At 45.0% G+C, this 18930-nt stretch overlaps 1 protein-coding gene across 1 annotated transcript; it reads right to left on the bottom strand.

Moving 5' to 3' along the window:
* Nucleotides 1-1608: 1608 nt before the first annotated feature.
* CXHXorf38 (chromosome X CXorf38 homolog) lies at nucleotides 1609-18930 on the bottom strand. Its single transcript, XM_036839059.1, has 7 exons — nucleotides 18680-18930; nucleotides 18384-18518; nucleotides 12137-12256; nucleotides 10794-10943; nucleotides 10317-10496; nucleotides 2457-2619; nucleotides 1609-1850 (listed from the first exon to the last, which is right to left on the bottom strand). The coding sequence occupies exons 1-6, from the start codon at nucleotides 18893-18895 to the stop codon at nucleotides 2458-2460; spliced, it is 963 nt and encodes a 320-aa protein (XP_036694954.1). The 5' UTR covers nucleotides 18896-18930; the 3' UTR covers nucleotides 1609-1850; nucleotide 2457.

Here is an 18930-nt window from a genome sequence, read left to right on the forward strand (position 1 = left end):
AACAGTATCTTTAATTCATCAGAGCAGACAATAAATCCAGTAAGATGACAGCTCACATACCATTGTCCATACCTTACATATCCTCCATTTGCATCAACTTCAGTGCCTGGCATGTGGTTGATACTTGATAAACGTTTCTTGGGTAGATAAGGAAAAGCTAAATAGATACAAGAGGTATGAAATGAAAGTGTTCATAATCCAAAGTTCCTAAGGTGAGAAATCAGATCTTAAATTGGTTAGTGAATCAAGATTTAATTTGATCCCAAGTTTTGTTATCTTACATGTAGAAACTAGGAAATATTTCATGAAGTTTCTTAGTTTGCGGGAAGTTGCAAGATGAAAGAAAATTGTTACTTTACTATTGAAGTCTTCTAAAGGAACTCCATGAAATGAAGGGAGAAAGAAAATGTAAGATTAAAGATCAAATAGTAGCAGGAAAGATGAAAGCAGGAAGTCACAGGCATATTTGCATTCATCCAGGTTTTACAGAACTACATTAAATGCATTTCAGGGTAAAAATACATCCCCCCACCCCCATTCTCTAAAAATCACATCCTTGCTGGGCAGCTGAGTAAGCAAAGGAGCAGGGCTTCACCTGGGCTCGAAACGGAAGCACTTCCTCCAGGCAGTGGGGAATGTGGCAATTCTGTCCCTCAAGGTCCAGGGGCGACAAGGCCCAGTTCAGTACTGCTGGCTTTGGAAATGAGCAGAGGTAGGGGAAGGTGAGGGTAAAGCTGATCCCACAGACCACTGCATACAATGGGACAGGGGTTTTGCAGTTTAGGAAACAAACAGGACAAAGTCAAAAGTGTATGACTTTTTGGGTAAAAGGAATAAGGAAGTATGAATGAATTTGTGAATTTGCTGAAAGAAAATGATATCTTTGAACTTCCATAAGAATATTAAAATTTCATTCCTCAATCTCATAACAAAGGACAAGGCTTAGTTAACAGTGTAACTAACATTTGCGTCTATGAATACCTCTAAGCTATCAGTTGACCCTTCAGTTAATGAATATTCATTGAGCACGCAAGGGCCAGGCCTTGTGCTGGGCACTCAGGTTATAACTGAACCGGAAGAGCTGTGACTGCCACCAAGGCTGACTTTTCTTAAGAGTGCCATAAACAAGCCAGCAACCTCAAAACTTTCCCAGACATCCCTGCTTGTGATGCTGGCCTGGGCCCTCCCCCTGCTTTGGTCAGTCAAGTTACTGTGTTCTCCAGCCCACCTCTTTGTCCTACTGCCTCAAGCTACCAGAAACAGGTAGTAACAGTTCTGTACTAACTGGAAATGGCTAGAAAATGGCCTTTCGGGCACATTTTTTCCTTGCCTGCTGGCAAAAAGGATTTATATCTCAACATGTACATCACAGCCCACCCTTGGGCATCCTCATGAATGAGACTTTCAGGCAAGGGTGTGGGCACAGGACTTGCGTGCCAGTGGGCAGAGAACTCTGCGTGGCCCTTCACACAGGCCTGGCCGAACACAGCCTTTAGTGTTTAAGCAGTTAGAGTTTTAGGACCAGAAAAGAATCTCACCTTTTAAACAGCAAAACAAAACCAAAAACAAAACCCAAAAAACAAACAAAAAAGCCCGGATGACAGCAAGTTTGGCACAAGAGTATCTAATATTTTTTGGCTGGTACAGATCACATAACACCAAGTTTAGGAATGTAAAAAAAAAAAAAACTCCCAAAGAGTTAAAGGAAAGTCCAGGAAAAGATGACACAAATTCCTTTTTGTTTGAGTGGAGTACTTGGGTAAGTTTTCCCTTTTGCACAGAAAAGGATGGCTGAGATGGAAGCCCAGCTGACTTTCACAGAACATGCCTGATTTTTGTTGAAGGTCAACCTAAAATAAAAGAAAAGAATTCATTGTCTTCATTTGAGGAAAAAAAGTAAAATACTGAACATAGTTACTTATTTTAACAAGTATTTTTAAAAATTAATTAGTTAATTTATTTATTTGGCTGCACTGGGTCTTAGTTGTGGCATGTGGGACCTAGTTCCCTGACCAGGGATCGAACCCGGGCCCCCTGCACTGGGAGCGCGGAGTCTTAACCGCTGGACCACCAGGGAAGTTCCAACAAGTTTTTCTTATGAAAATTAACAAATTGCTATTATTCATGCCACGGCTAAGAGTGAGGCATCACTGGCATCACTTTAGGGCTGAAATGCTTCTTGATTATGTCATAAAGTTGATTCATTTAAGACTAGACCAATGACTTCAGGTATACTTGACTAAACAAAGCTGACAGGGAGTTTATCTTGAACTAATTCACAGATGTGAGAACCATCAATTAGAAAGAGCACAAAGCTCCGTGTCCTTTCTTTCAAATAATAAGGACATAGGGGAACTTCAGATGAGACTATGTGTGTTATGGCCTTACCTAAGAGAACAGACATTAAAGAGATGAGGCTATTCTGTCCTTATTTACTATCATATGCTTAAACTCACTTCAGGCCTTCCCTTCAGGTGTCTGTGCCCTAGGTTCCTTCGAATCCAGTTTTTGAGGCTGTTGATGGAGGCTGTCTAGCTTCTGCATATCTTCTGTAAGACCATTTCTAAGATCCTCGTTGTTTCTCAGAAATTCTTTCACCACTTCCAGTTGATTTAAGATCTGTAAGAAGAAACCATACAATGCACAGCTTAGATAATTTTATAGCAGACTTGAAATTCAGATGAAAAACTTACTAGCTCCAAGACTGGCTCCTGTTCATGTGTCTACCAATAGCTGGTTCTGGGGCCACACAAGGGAGTGTTTGCTTGTCTCCTTAAAATTTTTTGCTTTTAGGGGTTAATATCCAAAATATATAAAGAGGGACTTCCCTGGTGGCGCAGTGGTTAAGAATCCGCCTGCCAGTGCAAGGGACACGGGTTTGATCCCTGGTCCGGGAAGATTCCACATGCCGCGGGGCAACTGGGCCCGTGCTCCACAACTACTGAGCCTGCGCTCTAGAGCCCTCGAGCCACAACTGCTAAAGCCCGCGCGCTCTAGGGCCCATGCTCCTCAACAAGAGAAGCCACTGCAGTGAGAAGCCCGCGCACCACAAGGAAGAGTAGCCCCCGCTCGCCACAACTAGAGAAAGCCTGTGCGCAGCAACAAAGACCCAACGCAGCCAAAAAAAAAAAAAGAATTATACATATATATATGTATACACACACACATATATATATAAAAAGAACTCACACAATTCAATAGCAAAAAAAACAGACAACCCAATTAAAAAATGGGCAAAGGATCTGAATAGACATTTTCCCAAAGAAGACATACAAATGGCCAACAGGTACAGGAAAAGGTGCTCAACATCATTAATCGTCAGAGAAATGAAAATTAAAACCACAATGAGGTATCACCTCACACCTCATCATCGAGAATCCCCTGGCGGTCCAGTGGTTAGGACTCCACACTCTCACTGCCAAAGGCCCGGGTTCAATCCCTGGTTGGGGAACTAAGATCCCACAAGCCATGCGGCACGGCCAAAAAAAAAACAGTCATCATCAGAAAGAGGTAACAAATGTTGGCGAGGATGTGGAGAAAAGGGAACCCTCGTACACTGTTGGTGGGAATGTAAATTGGTGTAGCCACTCTGGAAAACAGTATAGAGGATCCTCAAAAACTTAAAAAAGGAACTACCAGGTGATCTAGAAATTCTACTCCTGGGAATATATCTGAAGAAAACAAAAACACCATGCTGAAGAGATATCTGCATCTTCATGTTAATTAGCAGCATTATTCACAATAGCTAAGACAAGGAAACAACGTGAGGGTCCATCAACAGATGAATGGGTAAAGAAGATGTGGTATATATATATACAATGGAATATTACTTGGCCATAAAAAAGACGAAAATCCTACCATTCGAGACAACATGGATGGACCCAGAGGGTGTTATGCTAAGTTAAGTCAAACGGAGAGAGACAGATATTGTATGATCTCACTTATATGTGGAATCTAAAACAAAAACAAAAAAATAAACTCATATAAAAAGAGATCAAATTTGCAGTTACCAGAGGTGGGAATAGGGAATTGGATGAAGGTGGTCAAAAGGTACAAACTTCCAGTTTACAATATAAATAAGTACTAGGGATGTAATGTACAACACAATGACAATAGTTAACACTGCTGTATGGTATATTTGAAAGTTGTTAAGTGAGTAAATCTTAAGCATTCTTATCACAAGGTAAAAAACATTTTTTTCCTTTTTTTGGTATCTATACGAGATGACAGACGTTAACTAAACTTATTGTGGTCATCATTTCACGATATATGTAAGTCAAATCATTATGCTGTATACCTTGAACTTATACAGTGCTGTATGTCAATTATATCTCAATAAAACTGGAAAAAAATTTTAAAAGATGATTTTTTTTTTGCTGTAAAACTTCCTGCATTTGTACAAAAGGGCTATATGTCTATACCTATGTGTGTGTGTGTGTGTGTGTGTATACACATATATATGCACATACGTATACATACACATACACATATATGTATATATAAAAATAAAATAAAGCCCTTTCATTTTGAATTTTGTACCCATTTATTATGATTAAATACATTTACACATACACATATGTATATACACACACATATACACAAATGTATACACTTACATATAATGCTCTTTCATTTTGAATTTTGTACACCTTTATTACTAGTAAATATGTATACATATGTACATTTATTACTATTCAATATTTATAAAATATACATACATATTTACTAGTAATAAATATACTGGTACAAAATTCAAGATGAACACAGGGTACAACGTAAGAAGTTGGTCCTCTTCCACATCCTGTCCCCAGTCACCCAGCTCCTCTTAAAGGTGACCACAATGAAGTTTCTTGTCTCTTCCAGAGATATTCCATGCATTTACACGTGAGCATATATGTATATATGTGCACACCTTTTTAAAATTTCAGCTTTGAGACATAATTGGCACATACACATTTTTAAAAACACAAATGGCAGCATATTAGACACTGTTCTTCAACTGATTTTTTTCTATATCAGATTATAAAGCGTGGCCTCGTTATTTTTTTTAATGGCTGAATAATTTTTCAGTTATGGATGTCTCATATATTAACATATTATTTCAAACCTTCTGCTAAGAGAAATACTGCTGCAGTAACTAACCTGGGACATGTGTCATTTTGCATAAAGTGACAGGCTATTTGTAGGATCTGTTTTTAGAAGTGGAATGCAGTTTTAATTGATAGAGTTTTCTGTTTTAATGTTAATAGATTTTGCCAAAACTGTCATCTCTAGAGGCTATACCAATTTAAACTCCCACCAGTAACATACTTCCTGACATTTAAACTAATAAAAGCATGTATTCTTAGAATAGTACCACGGAAGTGTTTTCACTCGGCTTATCCAAGGATACCCTCACTGGTCACTGTGCTTATTACAAAGAAGAGAGTTATTAATATTTTGGGGTGTGGTGAATTGTTTAAAATGAGGGACCCCCAATTCCAAGCTAAGTCAAGATGATCGACATCTAACGAAGGAAAGTGGTGGAGTACCCTACTCTTAGCAGAGTGGTGGTTCTTAAACTTTAGAGATGTACACAATTGACTCTGGTGCAGTAGGGCTAGGGCAGAACCTAAGCAGGCACCAGGTTATTGTGATGCCAGCGAATGAGACGGTCGGTTGCAGAACGATGGCTGCCAGGGATGGGAGGGAGGGGAAGACTGGCTAGGGCTTGTGGCCAGGATGAACAGGGAACAGGGAGGGCCAGGGTGGAGCTGAGGATGACCAGAGGTCTTCAGATAGGTTACTAGGTAGATGGGGATGTGCCCTTCAGCTGGAGCTGTTTATTACATGGCTAGAAACAAGCCTACAGCTCCTGAAAGATACCTGGGCTTTAAATAATAAATCTGGAAACCATAAAAACGTGAAATGAAGATTACATCAATGACATAATTCACAGTGTACATTAGTAATTGCGGGTACTGCACCGTTAGCACTCACTGCCTGTGCCAGGCGCTCTAGATGCACCCCAGGGTTCTTCCCATTCCTTGGTTCCCATCAGATGCCCGAGACCATGCCGGCCTGGTCTGTGCACCACACATACCCTGCAAGATGGAGTGGGGTCCTCCCTTCCCATAGACCTTCTCATTTGATGACTTGGGAGCTATGATCCTTTGTGCTGTCACCTCCCGACCCTCTCTGCTCTTGAAACGTGCTCAAGAGGGGTGATTATTTTAGCTTGTGGGGAGGAGAAAGAGTCAAAAGGAGTTTTTAAAAAAATTTATTAAGAATGGGGAAGGCTTGTGCACATTTATATGTTAAATGGGAAAAGGAAGTAAAGATGGAAAAACAAAGTGCTAGAAAAGTAGTCAGACAGACTTGGATATTGAAGCCCAGCTTTGCCACTTAACTAGCTGTGTGACTTTGGGCAAGACACTTGATCTCTCTGAGCTTACTTCCATATATGCAAATATAGGATGATGACACCAACGCCACCAAGCATTCCTGTGAGGATTAGAAATAATCTACTAAAAGCACCTAGCACTGTGTCTGGTACATTCCTCCCTTCCAACAATCATTTAACAAAAGTGTACCGAGAGTCTACTATGTGCCAGGCAGGCACTGTTCTAGGCAAAAGATGCTTAGCGCCTCCATACTCCCAGGCACTTAAGCCAAAACCCTTGGACGTGTCTTTGACGCCTTTCCTTCTCTCACACACCACACGTGCCCCCCTTCTCACCACCTCTACTCTTCACCCTTCCACCCTGGTCTGAACCACCACCTCTCTGACCTGGTACCTGCGGCAGCCTCCTAATGTCTTCCTGCTTCCATCGTTGGCCCCCGGCCCTGCATCCTCCACACGGCGGCCAGCGTGCTCCCTTCATCGTTCTGCTGCTCAGAACTCAGTGTGGCTGCCGTCTCAGGAGGAAGAGCCTGGATCCTCCCAACGGCCCACAAGGCTTCCGTTCTCTCAGCTCCTCACCGCACTCCAGCCACCCTGCTTAGCTTGCCCTGCCCTCCGCCCGAGTGCTCCTCCTCCAGAAGCGCACACGGCTGCTCCGCACCTCCTCCACGGTATCGCTAAGGCTCAGCCTCCCAGTGGGGCCTGCCTGGCCACCCCACGCGGCCCAGCCCCCACCCCCATTCGGCCACTCCTGAGCCCCACACCCTGCTGCACACAGTCCTCCTTCTACCTCGCCGCGTCATTACTTATTATGCTGACCGGTTACCGTCTGTTTTGTTCACTGATGCACGCCGAGCTTCTAGAACTGCGCCTGGCAAGCAGTAGGCACTCACTCATGAAATAAATCTGCACTATAACCAATGGAGTGTCACTTCCCTCCTTTCCCTGCCTCGACTGCATTCTGTCACTTTCTCCCTGAGTTTCCCCCTGAAAGCGCCACCCCCCCCAACCAGGGTTTAAGAAATCAGTAATGATTTTAAAGAATGTGCAAGTTCTCTGCATGTTTTTTAGCCACTTACTGCGCTCAATGTTCTTCGGCTGAATTTTGAACCCCCCAGATCCTAACAGAGCACCAAGGGCCGGCAGGCGTATGTGAAGGGCTCTTGGGTGGCAGCTGCTGCTCCCATTTGGCTCCGAGGCGGACCGCATTTTACAATCACAGTTATGCACGCACAGTGTATTTTAATGGGAGCCCCCTTTTATAATGTTATTTATCATTAAGGCTCGCCAATTGGACAGAAAAGAATGGAGATGATGAGCTCTCTCTGCTTCGTGGTCCCTGGCACTCACTCCCGTGCTCCTTGATGCCTTTGGGGGGACTGTCGTACTAAATCACCACCATTAACCATTTCTTCTCAACTTGGCTTTCCAACCCGAGCCCTGCTGTTTTAATGAACACCAGAAACAGGTCTTGCTAAACATTCACAGAATAAGTGCCGTGGTCATAATACAACCACTGCATTTCTTGATTCCTAATTGCACATTTTTTTCATATTTTAACATCTCGAATGAGAATGCACCTTACCATTGATAGTGTCTTACAGTAAATTGGCAGCATTTTTTTTTTTCTTACAAGTGACTGAATTAATGGTGTGTCTTGCAATTCATAGTGCTTTAGAGTCACTGAAATTTGGTTTATCAAATCCTCTGACTTTGGAGACTAACCCAAAAGAACATGAATAATCGTGTTTGGTGCTGAACTTTCAAAAGAGGTCTGTTCCACACATCGTGGAAAGCCATCCTTCAGCTTCTCAAAGATAACGTGCCAATCAATCCGAACTTACATTTTGATCAACTGAAATATCAAGAGAAATGCCACAGTCCACTGAACAGAAAGCATGAAAAACGAGAATTTATCACCTTTATCTAGAGACTTTGGGACTCAGAGGACAAGCCAATTAACCCCAATTTCCTCTCTGTAAAACAGAGATAATGAAGGGTCGAAATTTACAATTGCTAGCTGCTCAGTGACATGAGAGCTGCTGCACGGCACGTGGGAAGGCAGGCCCAGGGCCAGAGCGGGAAGACCCCCGGGCCAGCCCTCATACCCCAGCCGTGAGGCCTTGAGCCCATCAGCGCCTGCCCCTTAGGGTCGCTATAAAGCAGGGTATTACCAGGGTCCCTTCCCGCTCCCACCTTGCAGAGACTCCTGGTTTCAGCGTGTTGCTACTGATGCATTTTGCTCTTCGTTACACAAACAGGAAAAGAACTGCAGCTCCCTCAAGAAAGAGGAGAGAATTTCTGATGACTCAGGGACCATGAGCCTGATCCCCCGGTTTTCTTCTGTCCTCTGACTCTGCTTTTAAAAAGAGCAGCGGAAAGAAAACTGGGGATGGTTCTAATGGCATTTTAAAGTAAAGCCAGATGAGGGACTTCCCTGGTGGTCCAGTGGCTAAGACTCCGCACTCACAATGCAGGGGGCCTGGGTTCGCTCCCTGGTCAGGGAACTAGATCCCACATGCCGCAACTAAAAGAGCCCGCACGCCGCAACTAAGACCCAATGCAGCCAAACAAATAAATATTTTTTGAAAATTAAAAAAAAAAATAAAGCCAGATGAAACAGATGGATTTAGAAAACAGCTTTAACAGCCTTATTCGTCACTTTAAATACCTATGGTGTGCCAGGGTGGGTGCACCCCCCAAACCACTGGTACCCAGTCCCTGTGCTAAAGGAGCTCATCAAGCTGAGTGAAGCACCTGGGTCAAGGTCAGAAGTTAACATAGGCATATGGACCAGTACGGAGCATGGCCTAACAAATGAAATACACACTTTGTATTAAAACACGCTGTGTTTCACGAGGTAGCCAGTAAAACTACTTTCCTCGGACAAGGTAGAATGGAGAGGTAAAATGATCTGTCCAAGACATCCTGGGAATCTGGAATTCTAATCCAGCAAGTGCTGGGCTATTTCTGAACCTTACCAAAATATAATTCTACTACTGTTAGTTTTTTTTAATATCTTGCATGTAACAAAGGGGACTCATATCTCCTGTACTTGAGACGATCATTAGCTTGCAGTGTCCTGAGCTAGAATCCTTTAACCCCTCCTTCGCCGCCTCCTGCCAGCCCCGAGCCACGCCCCAAGTAATCTAACCAGCCACTGCGAGCCGTCAGCTCGGCCCCAGTAGTGCCTCCAGCACCCGGCTCCTCCCCCACACCTCTAGCTTCTGTCCTCTTTCTCTCACCCTCACACAACTGCAAGAGCCTCCTGGCTCGTCTCCAACCTCCAAGTGCCATTAAGACGTCACTTTCTAAAAGCCCTATCTGATCTATTCACTTACTCTCTCTTGATTTAAAACCTCTGTTGGCTCCCAACTGCTTTTTGGGAATAAGGTCCAAACCCCATAGTGAGGCATAGAAGACCTTTCAAAATACGGCTTCGACCTACCTGACCACCCTCACATCCGACCATACCTCCCTCCTACGCTCGCCTCGTCACTGTCTGGCCCAGGCTAATCTTTCAAATGCCTTCTGCCAAGAATGCTCTTCTGCTCTTGCCAATTTGCCGAACTCTGATTTCATTCTTAGTCCCAGCTCAACAGCGCCTTCTCAGCAAAGCCTTTTTCTGCAATCCCCCCTCTGAGCTGCAGACACTCGCAGGAGCCTGCGGTTCAGGATTCTGTGGTCGCCCTTCCTGTGGTCTTCCACTCTGTGGCACATATTAGGCACCCAAATGTTTGCTGATGGAGTGAAAACATTTGTTGAAGGGTAACAGTAATCTGTGCCAAAAGAATATCCATTTCTGGAAATTATTTGACTTTTAAAGCAGAAACATAACCGTTAATAAGTTAAAATGTGCTACTCTTCCTCCCTGGTGCCTTTCTTTGTTTTGTTTACTCACACAGAGGATATAATGCTTTTTTTTTTTTTTTACCTCTTCAGGCAACACCTCTTGTCCTTTTGCTTGAAGATATAGCTCTTGAAGTTTTTCCTTTAGTAATTCCATCTCTATCTCGTTTACTTGTTGCTCACTCAGGTAAACTCCTGTTTCATAGTCACACCCATCTGGCTGATCTTCCTCAGGGATGTAAACAGCCCAGTCAGATGTCAACAGCTGTTGGGTTACCGAATATATGAACTGATTGAATGTAAAAGATATTCCAAAAAAAAAAAAAGATACTCTACTCGGTTACTCAAAGAATTTGACTGGATCCATTCTAATAACATCCCGTGACCACAGAAAAGCTGCCCAGCCCAATCACAATTCTGACTTCATATCAATATTGTTCCCCTGCTTACATTCTAGAATTTTGTTTAAATCTAATAAGCTTCAAATTCTAAATGAGTGACTGTGGTTCCTTTTTTTCCCCCTTAGTTCTTTATGCCTGAACTGTTAAATGTGATTTTATACCTTTTCTATTTGGGAGTATACCGCCACAATCTCTGGGATATTCTTAAATTCATTCAGAAAATTTTGGATCTTCATCTGAAAATCTCGAAGCCACACAGAAGACACTTTCATCTCTGAAGAGTGCATGATCTCGTTACGACACTTAATCACCTACAGAAAGACAAAAAAAGAGAAAAGCCTTCAAAGGCCAATAGTGGGGTAAACTGAGATTTTGTAGTTCCAGAGAAAGACTGTTGAAAGGCCTTGTTAATTCTAAAATCCACAAGTGTGCGGCCTGCAGGTGCTGTCAAGGCTCGAGGGGGATGTTCAACCCCCGGCCACTTGAATAAATTAATTGGGGTAAGAAATACAAACAAGCCTACAACTGTCATTAGTCCTTGAAATCTTGTGGCTGGGTGGGTATCTCTCGCACAATCCCCCAAATGCCCTAACTTAAAACCACCTGCCAAAGAGCAAGACTATTGGCTACTGGCTCTGAGAATACCCAAAGGCCGAAGCAGACAATGCAAAAATCTTTTAATATATAATTCATGCCAAGTCTTGTACACTCTTGGTTAAAAGCTACCAAAGGGGTTGATTTTATACTGTGATAGTTTTTGAGTCTGCTGATGATAAAGGATTCTCAGTCCTTTCAGCTGCTGGCATGCTAGCAAAATATACATGCATTTTCTCTACATATTATAAATAATCGAGGTATGCTATATACCCTTTTCAAGGATCCTTAGAGTAACAAATGTGCCAGAGCTGTTCTCTGGTGAAACGGAGATAGTCTAAATCTCCCAGAGGAAGTCTGACAAGCGTAGCGATCTGTTCTGACACTGTTTATCCATTAGTGTTTCTATTTTCTTCAGTTCTAGGTAAATTGGTCTTGCAACTGTTTAGCCAATGAGCTTTGAGAAGGGCAGGATTCAAATGCTGGCATCCAATGGACAGAATGACGCATTACTCTGCATTTGTTTTTTTTTTAATATGGAAGATTACTTTGCTTCTGTTTATGGCAGAACAGGGAAGAGAAATTTGAGGCTCGTCGATTTAGTGGCAAACAGTGCAACAGCAGGTTGTTGGAAAAGTTCAACAGGGGAGGGTGGAAGGGTCAGTCTCCCGCCTGCATTCACACAGGGGTTCTGGGACATCACAGAAGGTGCATGTGATGTGAGCCCTGCTTGCCTGCTCAGCGATGACAACTGTGGACCAAAGTCTAACTCCTTCGCACACCACTGTCTGGGGAGAGCCGTGAGCTCTGCCCACACGGCTGCTTTAGCAGCACGGGGTGTGGCTCCTGGCTGGTCTTCACAGTACCCACCCCACCGACTCTGTCTGCTTTTCAGTCTGACAGTTCTTACCTCTGTGACTTTCTTTCGATCAACCTCGAAGTGATCACAGGAGTTGATGAGACTTAGAAGAGCAACCGCGTCACATTCCTCGGGTCGTGTTTTGTCTGCCAGTCCTCGGGGCATGAAGGCCTGCAGCAGGGGAGGCCCAAGGGGCACCTGAGTCTCCTCCGACCCTAGGAGACATCTATCTATATGGGGCTAGTGGGACAAATGTTATGTGCCTGTTCCGCAAATGATGACTGCAACTCTCTTACTGGGGTTTCAAGTTAGAGCCTCATGAGTCCAAAACACAAGTCGGGAAACAGTGCGGCAGCCAAGCCTCAGCCCAGGGCAATAACTGAAGAGTTGCTCTATCTGTCCACTTGCTATTAGAGACACTTATACGCTTGACCTAATTGTCCTTTCTTAATGGCATATAAGCAGGAGGCAGGGGTAGAAAGCACCCTTTTCTTTTCCTTACTGAAGTTTCAGTGGCTGAGTTGTTAAAGAAGATTTAAAAGGAATAGTTACTCCCAAGTGGACACTTTAAAATTACTCGAGAAAGTTCAGTATGGTAGTAGAAAGTTAAGAGTCTGGGCTTTGGAATGCGACAGAGCTGGGGTGCAAATCCCAGCTGTGCCACTTGTCAACTGTGTGACCTTGGGCAAGTTACCTATCCTCGGATTCCTCATCAGTAAACGGGGGCTAACTGTCCTCATCTACCTTGAAGGATGTTTCGGGAATTAAATGAGTTAATGCGGGTAAAGCACTTGCACGGTGCCTGCCACATGCTAATACACAGGTCACAAATGTTGGCAATTATTATGCTGATGGTGCAAGGTGAGCAGGACCTACACAGGCGTTACAGACGGGGTCCCAGGGTTTGAGATACTAGATACAACAGAATGGCCTCATTCTAGCATGAGCTTGCCTTTTGTAGCACTTTATGGTGTGTACCCCCCAAATGGTGTCATAGCAAGGCTTGGGCATATTTCTTTCCTGAAGTATTGCCAAATTTACATCTGAAGGCAACAACTTTACCAAGCTACGAAGCTCAAGAGTACATTCCTGCCAAGGGACTAGAAGAGATGACATATGAAAAATGACTTGCAAAAAAAGAACTCTAAATAAAGAGACCTTCCTACAGGGCTGCTCATGGTGCTATTCTGAAAAAGGCACGTGGTATGGGCCGACACCCCCCAAGGAGAGTCAGGGCTCTGTTCCTGATGGTGGTAGAATCACACACCTCGGCCTCACGTAATTGAGAAGAATTCTACACACACTGAATGGCCCCTATCAAAAGGTACAGTAGCCAAGACCATCACTGTCTCTGGCCAACCCGCTGAAAGAAGTAGATTATGGATGTTACAAATGTTAACAAAGAACTTAACTAATGTATCACGGGCAAACTAAATTGACGCAATAGAGGAAAAAAAGAAGAAGAAAAGAAACACTGCTTATTCCAACTGTGGCTGAGAGGAACATCCAAAGTGGGAGGGGCCTTAGTTGCCTCAAAACCAAGCAGAGTTTTTCTTTCCCATTACAAGGTATGTCCAGTCTGGCATTTTCTCACCAATATAAACCTGTCTCTCCCACGTCAAGGTTTTATTCTAGTACTTCTTTCCTTTCCTCAGAACCAGAAGCCGACATAGAGGCTCTGCCGCCTCCTTGCCTCTGAAAGCTGTTTCTTAAAATGGTATCGCCTACCGCCAGGTTCCGTATGTGACAAGCACTGGGTGAGAAACACACGTTATTGCCTCTCACTACCCCCTCCTGTCTCTTCACTGAGTAGCAGGAGACAAGGTTGGAGAAATAAACAGGGGCCAGAACATGCTGGGCCTTACTGGCCTTGACAAGGAGTTTGGAGTTTATTCTAAGGACATCGGGAAGCCATCCAAGGGTTTTGGGCAAAGGAAGAAAGCGATCTGATTCCCACATGAAGACCGCACATCCTGCTGTGTGAAGGACCAACCAGGGGTGAGCAGAGCAACAGAGGTGGCCAGGTGGGAAGCTGGCAGGAGAGGGGGCGAGAGCTGTGATGTACAGATGGCGAGGAGGATTCCAAAAATAATTTGCTCGTACAAGTAAGAGGGGTGGTGGGGGGAAACAGATGAAGCAAGAATGATTGTAGGTAGTTGGTGGTGGGACATGGGCGCAGGCTGGCGGGGAGAGATGAAGAGTCCTGCTTGAGAAGTAAAGACGAAGTACCCAGGAGGTGATCAAGTGGAGGCATCAAGTAGCAGCTGGGTATGGGCCTCCAGAGCGCAGAAGAGTGCAGAGCTAGGGGTACGAATCTGGGAGCCGGCAGCAGAAACGTAGTATTTAATATTTCACTCCACGGGCCTGGGCAGTATCACCAGGGGAGAAGGCGGGGTGGGGAGGGACAGAAAAGGCCCGAGGAAGGCCAACCGACACTCAGAAGGAGGCTAAGGAGGAGCCGGGGAGACAGGAGGAAACCCAGGAGGGGAGGCTGTCACAAAGCCAGGGCTGTTTCAAGAAGAGTGGCCGGCAGTGCGGCAGTGCCGAATATCTGAGAGGTAGGAAGGACGAGGCCAGAGAACTGAAGGTCACGCGTGCCCCTGACAAGACATGCAGTGGAGTGGCGGGGCAGAAGCCAGAGGGGAGTGGGTTGAAGAGTCAACGGGACCTGCATGAACCCTGAAAAGAGAATTAGGCATAAAGCACTTTTTGAGAAGTTCTACTGGGTATGTATATGGGAGGCAGTTAGAGAAATGGGAAGACAGCTGGACGGAATGGATGAAGGAAGTTTTTCTTTCTTTTCAAATTTTATTTTCCAAGTATTCACTCAATTTTTTTTTAAAGCTTTATTAAGATGTAATTCACATACCATATAATTCACCCATTTAAAGTACACAGTTCTTCATGGAAAAGACTCTGACAAGTACAGGTTTCTGGTAACTGACTATACTACTGAACTGAATGAATAAGCATTTTCAGAACTCTAATGGAAAACTGATGAATTCATAAAAGTGCTAACAAAATATCAAGATGAAAAAAAAATTAATTACATGGGACTGAGTGAACTGATGAGGAGGATTATAATTTTTGTGACTTTCTGTTTGAATTAAAAAAAAAAAATCCCACAAGGACTCAGAAGCAAAAAATATACAAATCAATTATCACTGCAAAGTAAAGGAGCTGTTACAGTGGAGGATTACTGGACTGAATGTCAATATTATGACACAGTCTGAGTGTGTCTCATGTTTGGTAATTGCAATCACTGTTGCTTTTGTTGTGGTCATCCATTTACAATGCTTGGTGTCAGTTTATTTATCTCTTGTAAAAATAAAATACAGTGTTTGTGTGTGAAAAAAAAAAGAATGTGAATACAGGGAACTTTGGGAAACTAGAAAATCTAGAAAGGATTCATTGATAATTACTTATTTTCAATGAATAAAATAAAATGTAATAATATGGCTAAAAAAATAAATAAAGTACACCTTTCTTTGTGATGACATGGATGGATCTTGAGGGCATTATGCTAAGTGAAATAAGTCAGACAGAGAAAGACAAATACCATATGATCTCACTTATTCGTGGAACCTAAAACAAAAACCCGAGCTCGCAGATGCAGAGAACAGACTGGTGGTTGCCAGAGGTGGGGGGTGGAGGAGTGGGCAAAATAGGTGAAGGGGGTCAAAAGGCACCGACTTCCAGTTATAAAATAAATAAGTCCTGGGGATGTAATCCACAGCATGGTGACTATAGTTAATAATACTGTACTGCAGTATTTGAAAGTTGCTAAGAGAGTAGATCTTGAAAGTTCTCATCACAAGAAAAAAAAATTTGCAACCACACATGGTAGTGGACATTAACTAGACTTATTGTGGTGATCATTTCACAAAGTATATAAATATCGAATCATTATGTTGTATACCTGAAATTAATATAACATTATAGTCAATTACACCTCAATAAAAAAATTAAGCATTTACAGTTTAGTGGTTTTCAGTATATTCACAGAGCTGCACAACTATCACCACAATTTTAGGACATTTTCATCACCCCAAAAAGAAACCCTCTACCCATTAGCTATTGCCCCCTCTCTCCTTCAGGCCCTGGCAACCACTAATCTACTTTCTGCCTCTATAGATTTGGCTATTCTAGACATTTCATATAAATGGAATCATACAATATATGACTGGCTTCTTTCACTTAGCATAATGTTTTCAAGGTTCATGCAATACTGTAGCATGTATCAGTACTTCATTCCTTTTTATGGCTAAATAATATCCCATTGTATGGACAGACCACATTTTGGTTATCCATTCATCAGTTGATGGACATGTGTGTTGTTTCCACCTCTTGGCTATTGTGAAGAGTACGGCTATGAACATTCGTGAACAGGTTTTTGTGTGGACACGTTTCCACTTCATCAGGTATGTACCTAGGACTGGCACTGCTAAGTCATATATTAACTCTATACTGAATCTCTTTTTTTAAAAAATTGAATAAACCAAGGCAGTACTAAGGCTATTTGTATGGTGATGGGAGTAAGCAGGGAGGTCGGAAGAGTGGAGACTCAAAGTCCTTGGGCAGGTGGGAGGGGATAAGGTCCAACACTCAAGTGGAGGGACAGGGCGGTAAGAGGAGAGACGCCCTTCCTCCTTTGTAGCAGAAGGAAGAAGATGGTGCACATGGAGGTAGGTCGGTAGGTCTGGTAAAAAGATAAGAAAGCGAGAGCAAGGTTAGCAGCTGGGATTGCAGGTGGGGGAACAGGAGTGGGAGCTCGGCGGAGGAGAGGCAGCAACAGTTGTCTCCGGGAACAGGAGGCTACGGAGAGACAGGGCCAGACTGCTGGGCTCGTGATCAAGAACTGAAAGCGAAAGATCCCTCGAAAGATTCTTCCCCAGAGCAGCAGGTGTGGTGTCATCAGGGCTGGAGCTGAGCCTGGCAAGTGCAGAGAAAGGAGGAAGAAGACCGAGACAACTGCAAGGGACTGAACAGAATGATGGACTGTGGAATCTGGGCTGGCTGAGGAAGCAAAGGAAGCTGGGAGGGCAGAGGCTGCTGGGGATTGGGAAAGCAGTGGAAGCCTCAGAGCTGTGGACGTTGGAGAGGGACGAGGGGTGGGGCAGAGGTGGGGGCGGGTTGAATAAGTACGCCGAGGGCAAGCAGGATGTTGGACACCGCAGCTCCCTGTGCTGACACAGTCCGGGTGTAAGTATGCAAGAGGGAGGCTGAGGTCGAGAGGATCACAGGATGCTCGAGCGGGGAGTCCAGCTTGGAGAGAGAATATACACATGTGGTTGGACTAGGTCTGCGGGTGACGGCAATGAAGAAGGGAAAGAGTGGCAGAAACAGGTGGCATGGGCTTCAAGAGGATTCTGAGGGTATGAAAGCAGCGACAGAAAACAAACAGGTGAGGGACGGTCATAGCAAAGGGTAGAGTTTTAAGTTTTCTTCTTTTCTAAGTAAAAGCAAAAGTTGGCAATTCTATGGCAGCAACAAACAAGAGGGGGAGAGGGTATGGTGGGTTTACTGGACCACGATAGCCAAAAGTCTGGGGGCCACCGATATAGTCCAACTTCCTCATTTTTGAGGTTAGGGAACAGAGGCTGGCCCAATGGTGCACCACAGCAGCTGAGCAGAGATTCTGATCCCTGCTTCCCAGGCACCAAGCTTGTGCCTGCTGGTAACTAGCATGTAGACTGACTCCAGAGGCGAATTTGTGTTAGGAGGCTACTTCGACTCCCCCTACCCCCCTCCTACTGGGCTTCTGGCACATATCAAAAAGTCAAAAAAAATTCTTCAATCAGCCCAGCTAGTAAGTCACATCGCCAAGATCTGAAAACGGGCCGAAGAGTCCCCTTTTATCTGGCTGCCTACCCCACCCCTACCTCCCCAAAGTTTTACTCCTTAGCTAGGCACTTAAGGTCCTTTCTATCTTAGCCCCAACGTCCCTTGGCTTATTCTGCCATCCTCATGGCACCCTACAGACAAAGTGAGCTACTCAGGGAGCCTACCCTCAAAACGCCTTGCCTGCTTCTCCCTCTGTGCCTGTGCCCATGATGCTCGCTCTACATCTTGACCCAGCGTCTCTTGTTGAAATCTTCTACTTTACTAAGCTGCGTTGGGGTCCGATATAACAGCCCTGAGCCGCCTAGACACTACACCCTAGATCAAAAGCCCAATCTCTCTCTGCATCTGTTTATGGGGCCCCAGCTCCCACACAGACCCAACAGACGCCCCGGGCTCCAGGAAACTCCTACCTGGTGGGCCAACTCCTCCTACCCTCCCGACCGCAGGTGCTTACCTTGGCCACCTCCCAGGCGTCGACCGGCCAGCGGACCGGCCGGCAGTTTCCCCAGTGGACGTCTCCATTTCTGCTGGTGTGATGTTTCAAAATCTCCCGTTTCCACTCTGCGCACACCTGACACTGAGGCTGAAACTACAGGGGGCGGCGGTGAGGAGGGGCCCGGGAGGGAGGGGCGGCGTCTGGGCATCTGAACCCCAGGCACGGCGGTCGGCCGGGCTCCGGGGAGGGCACGAGACCCTGCGCCCGCGGACGGGGTGAGGGGCGACGGTCAAGACCCCGGGCCGGGTGCTCACCTGGCGGGCGCGCGGGCTGCACCGCGAGCCGCTGCGGCAGGCGGCGCGGGGGCCCAGGCCGGGGGCGGCGGCGAGCAGGCTGCGGTGGAAGGCGAGCACCTCGCGGCCGACGAAGCCCTGCAAGCAGCCGCGTAGCAGCAGCAGGCAGTGACCCGCCTTCACCCAGTTCTTGTACTCGGCGCAGTTGAGGCGCGCGGCCAGCTCAGAGAGAACCATGCCGGGACCCAGCCCGCGGGGCCACGGAGCGAGGG

This window comes from Balaenoptera musculus, chromosome X (genome assembly GCF_009873245.2).
Source record: "Balaenoptera musculus isolate JJ_BM4_2016_0621 chromosome X, mBalMus1.pri.v3, whole genome shotgun sequence".
Lineage (NCBI taxonomy): Eukaryota > Metazoa > Chordata > Mammalia > Artiodactyla > Balaenopteridae > Balaenoptera > Balaenoptera musculus.

Bases quoted from the DNA above. Each gene is read 5' to 3' on its own strand.
- CXHXorf38 (XM_036839059.1), bottom strand. From the start codon at position 18,895: ATGGTTCTCTCTGAGCTGGCCGCGCGCCTCAACTGCGCCGAGTACAAG. The intron at 18,519-18,679 runs GTGAGCACCCGG...CGCCCCCTGTAG, and splicing joins GCAGCCCGCGCGCCCGCCAG to TTTCAGCCTCAGTGTCAGGT. The intron at 10,497-10,793 runs GTATAAAATCAC...GTAACCCAACAG, and splicing joins TATACTCCCAAATAGAAAAG to CTGTTGACATCTGACTGGGC.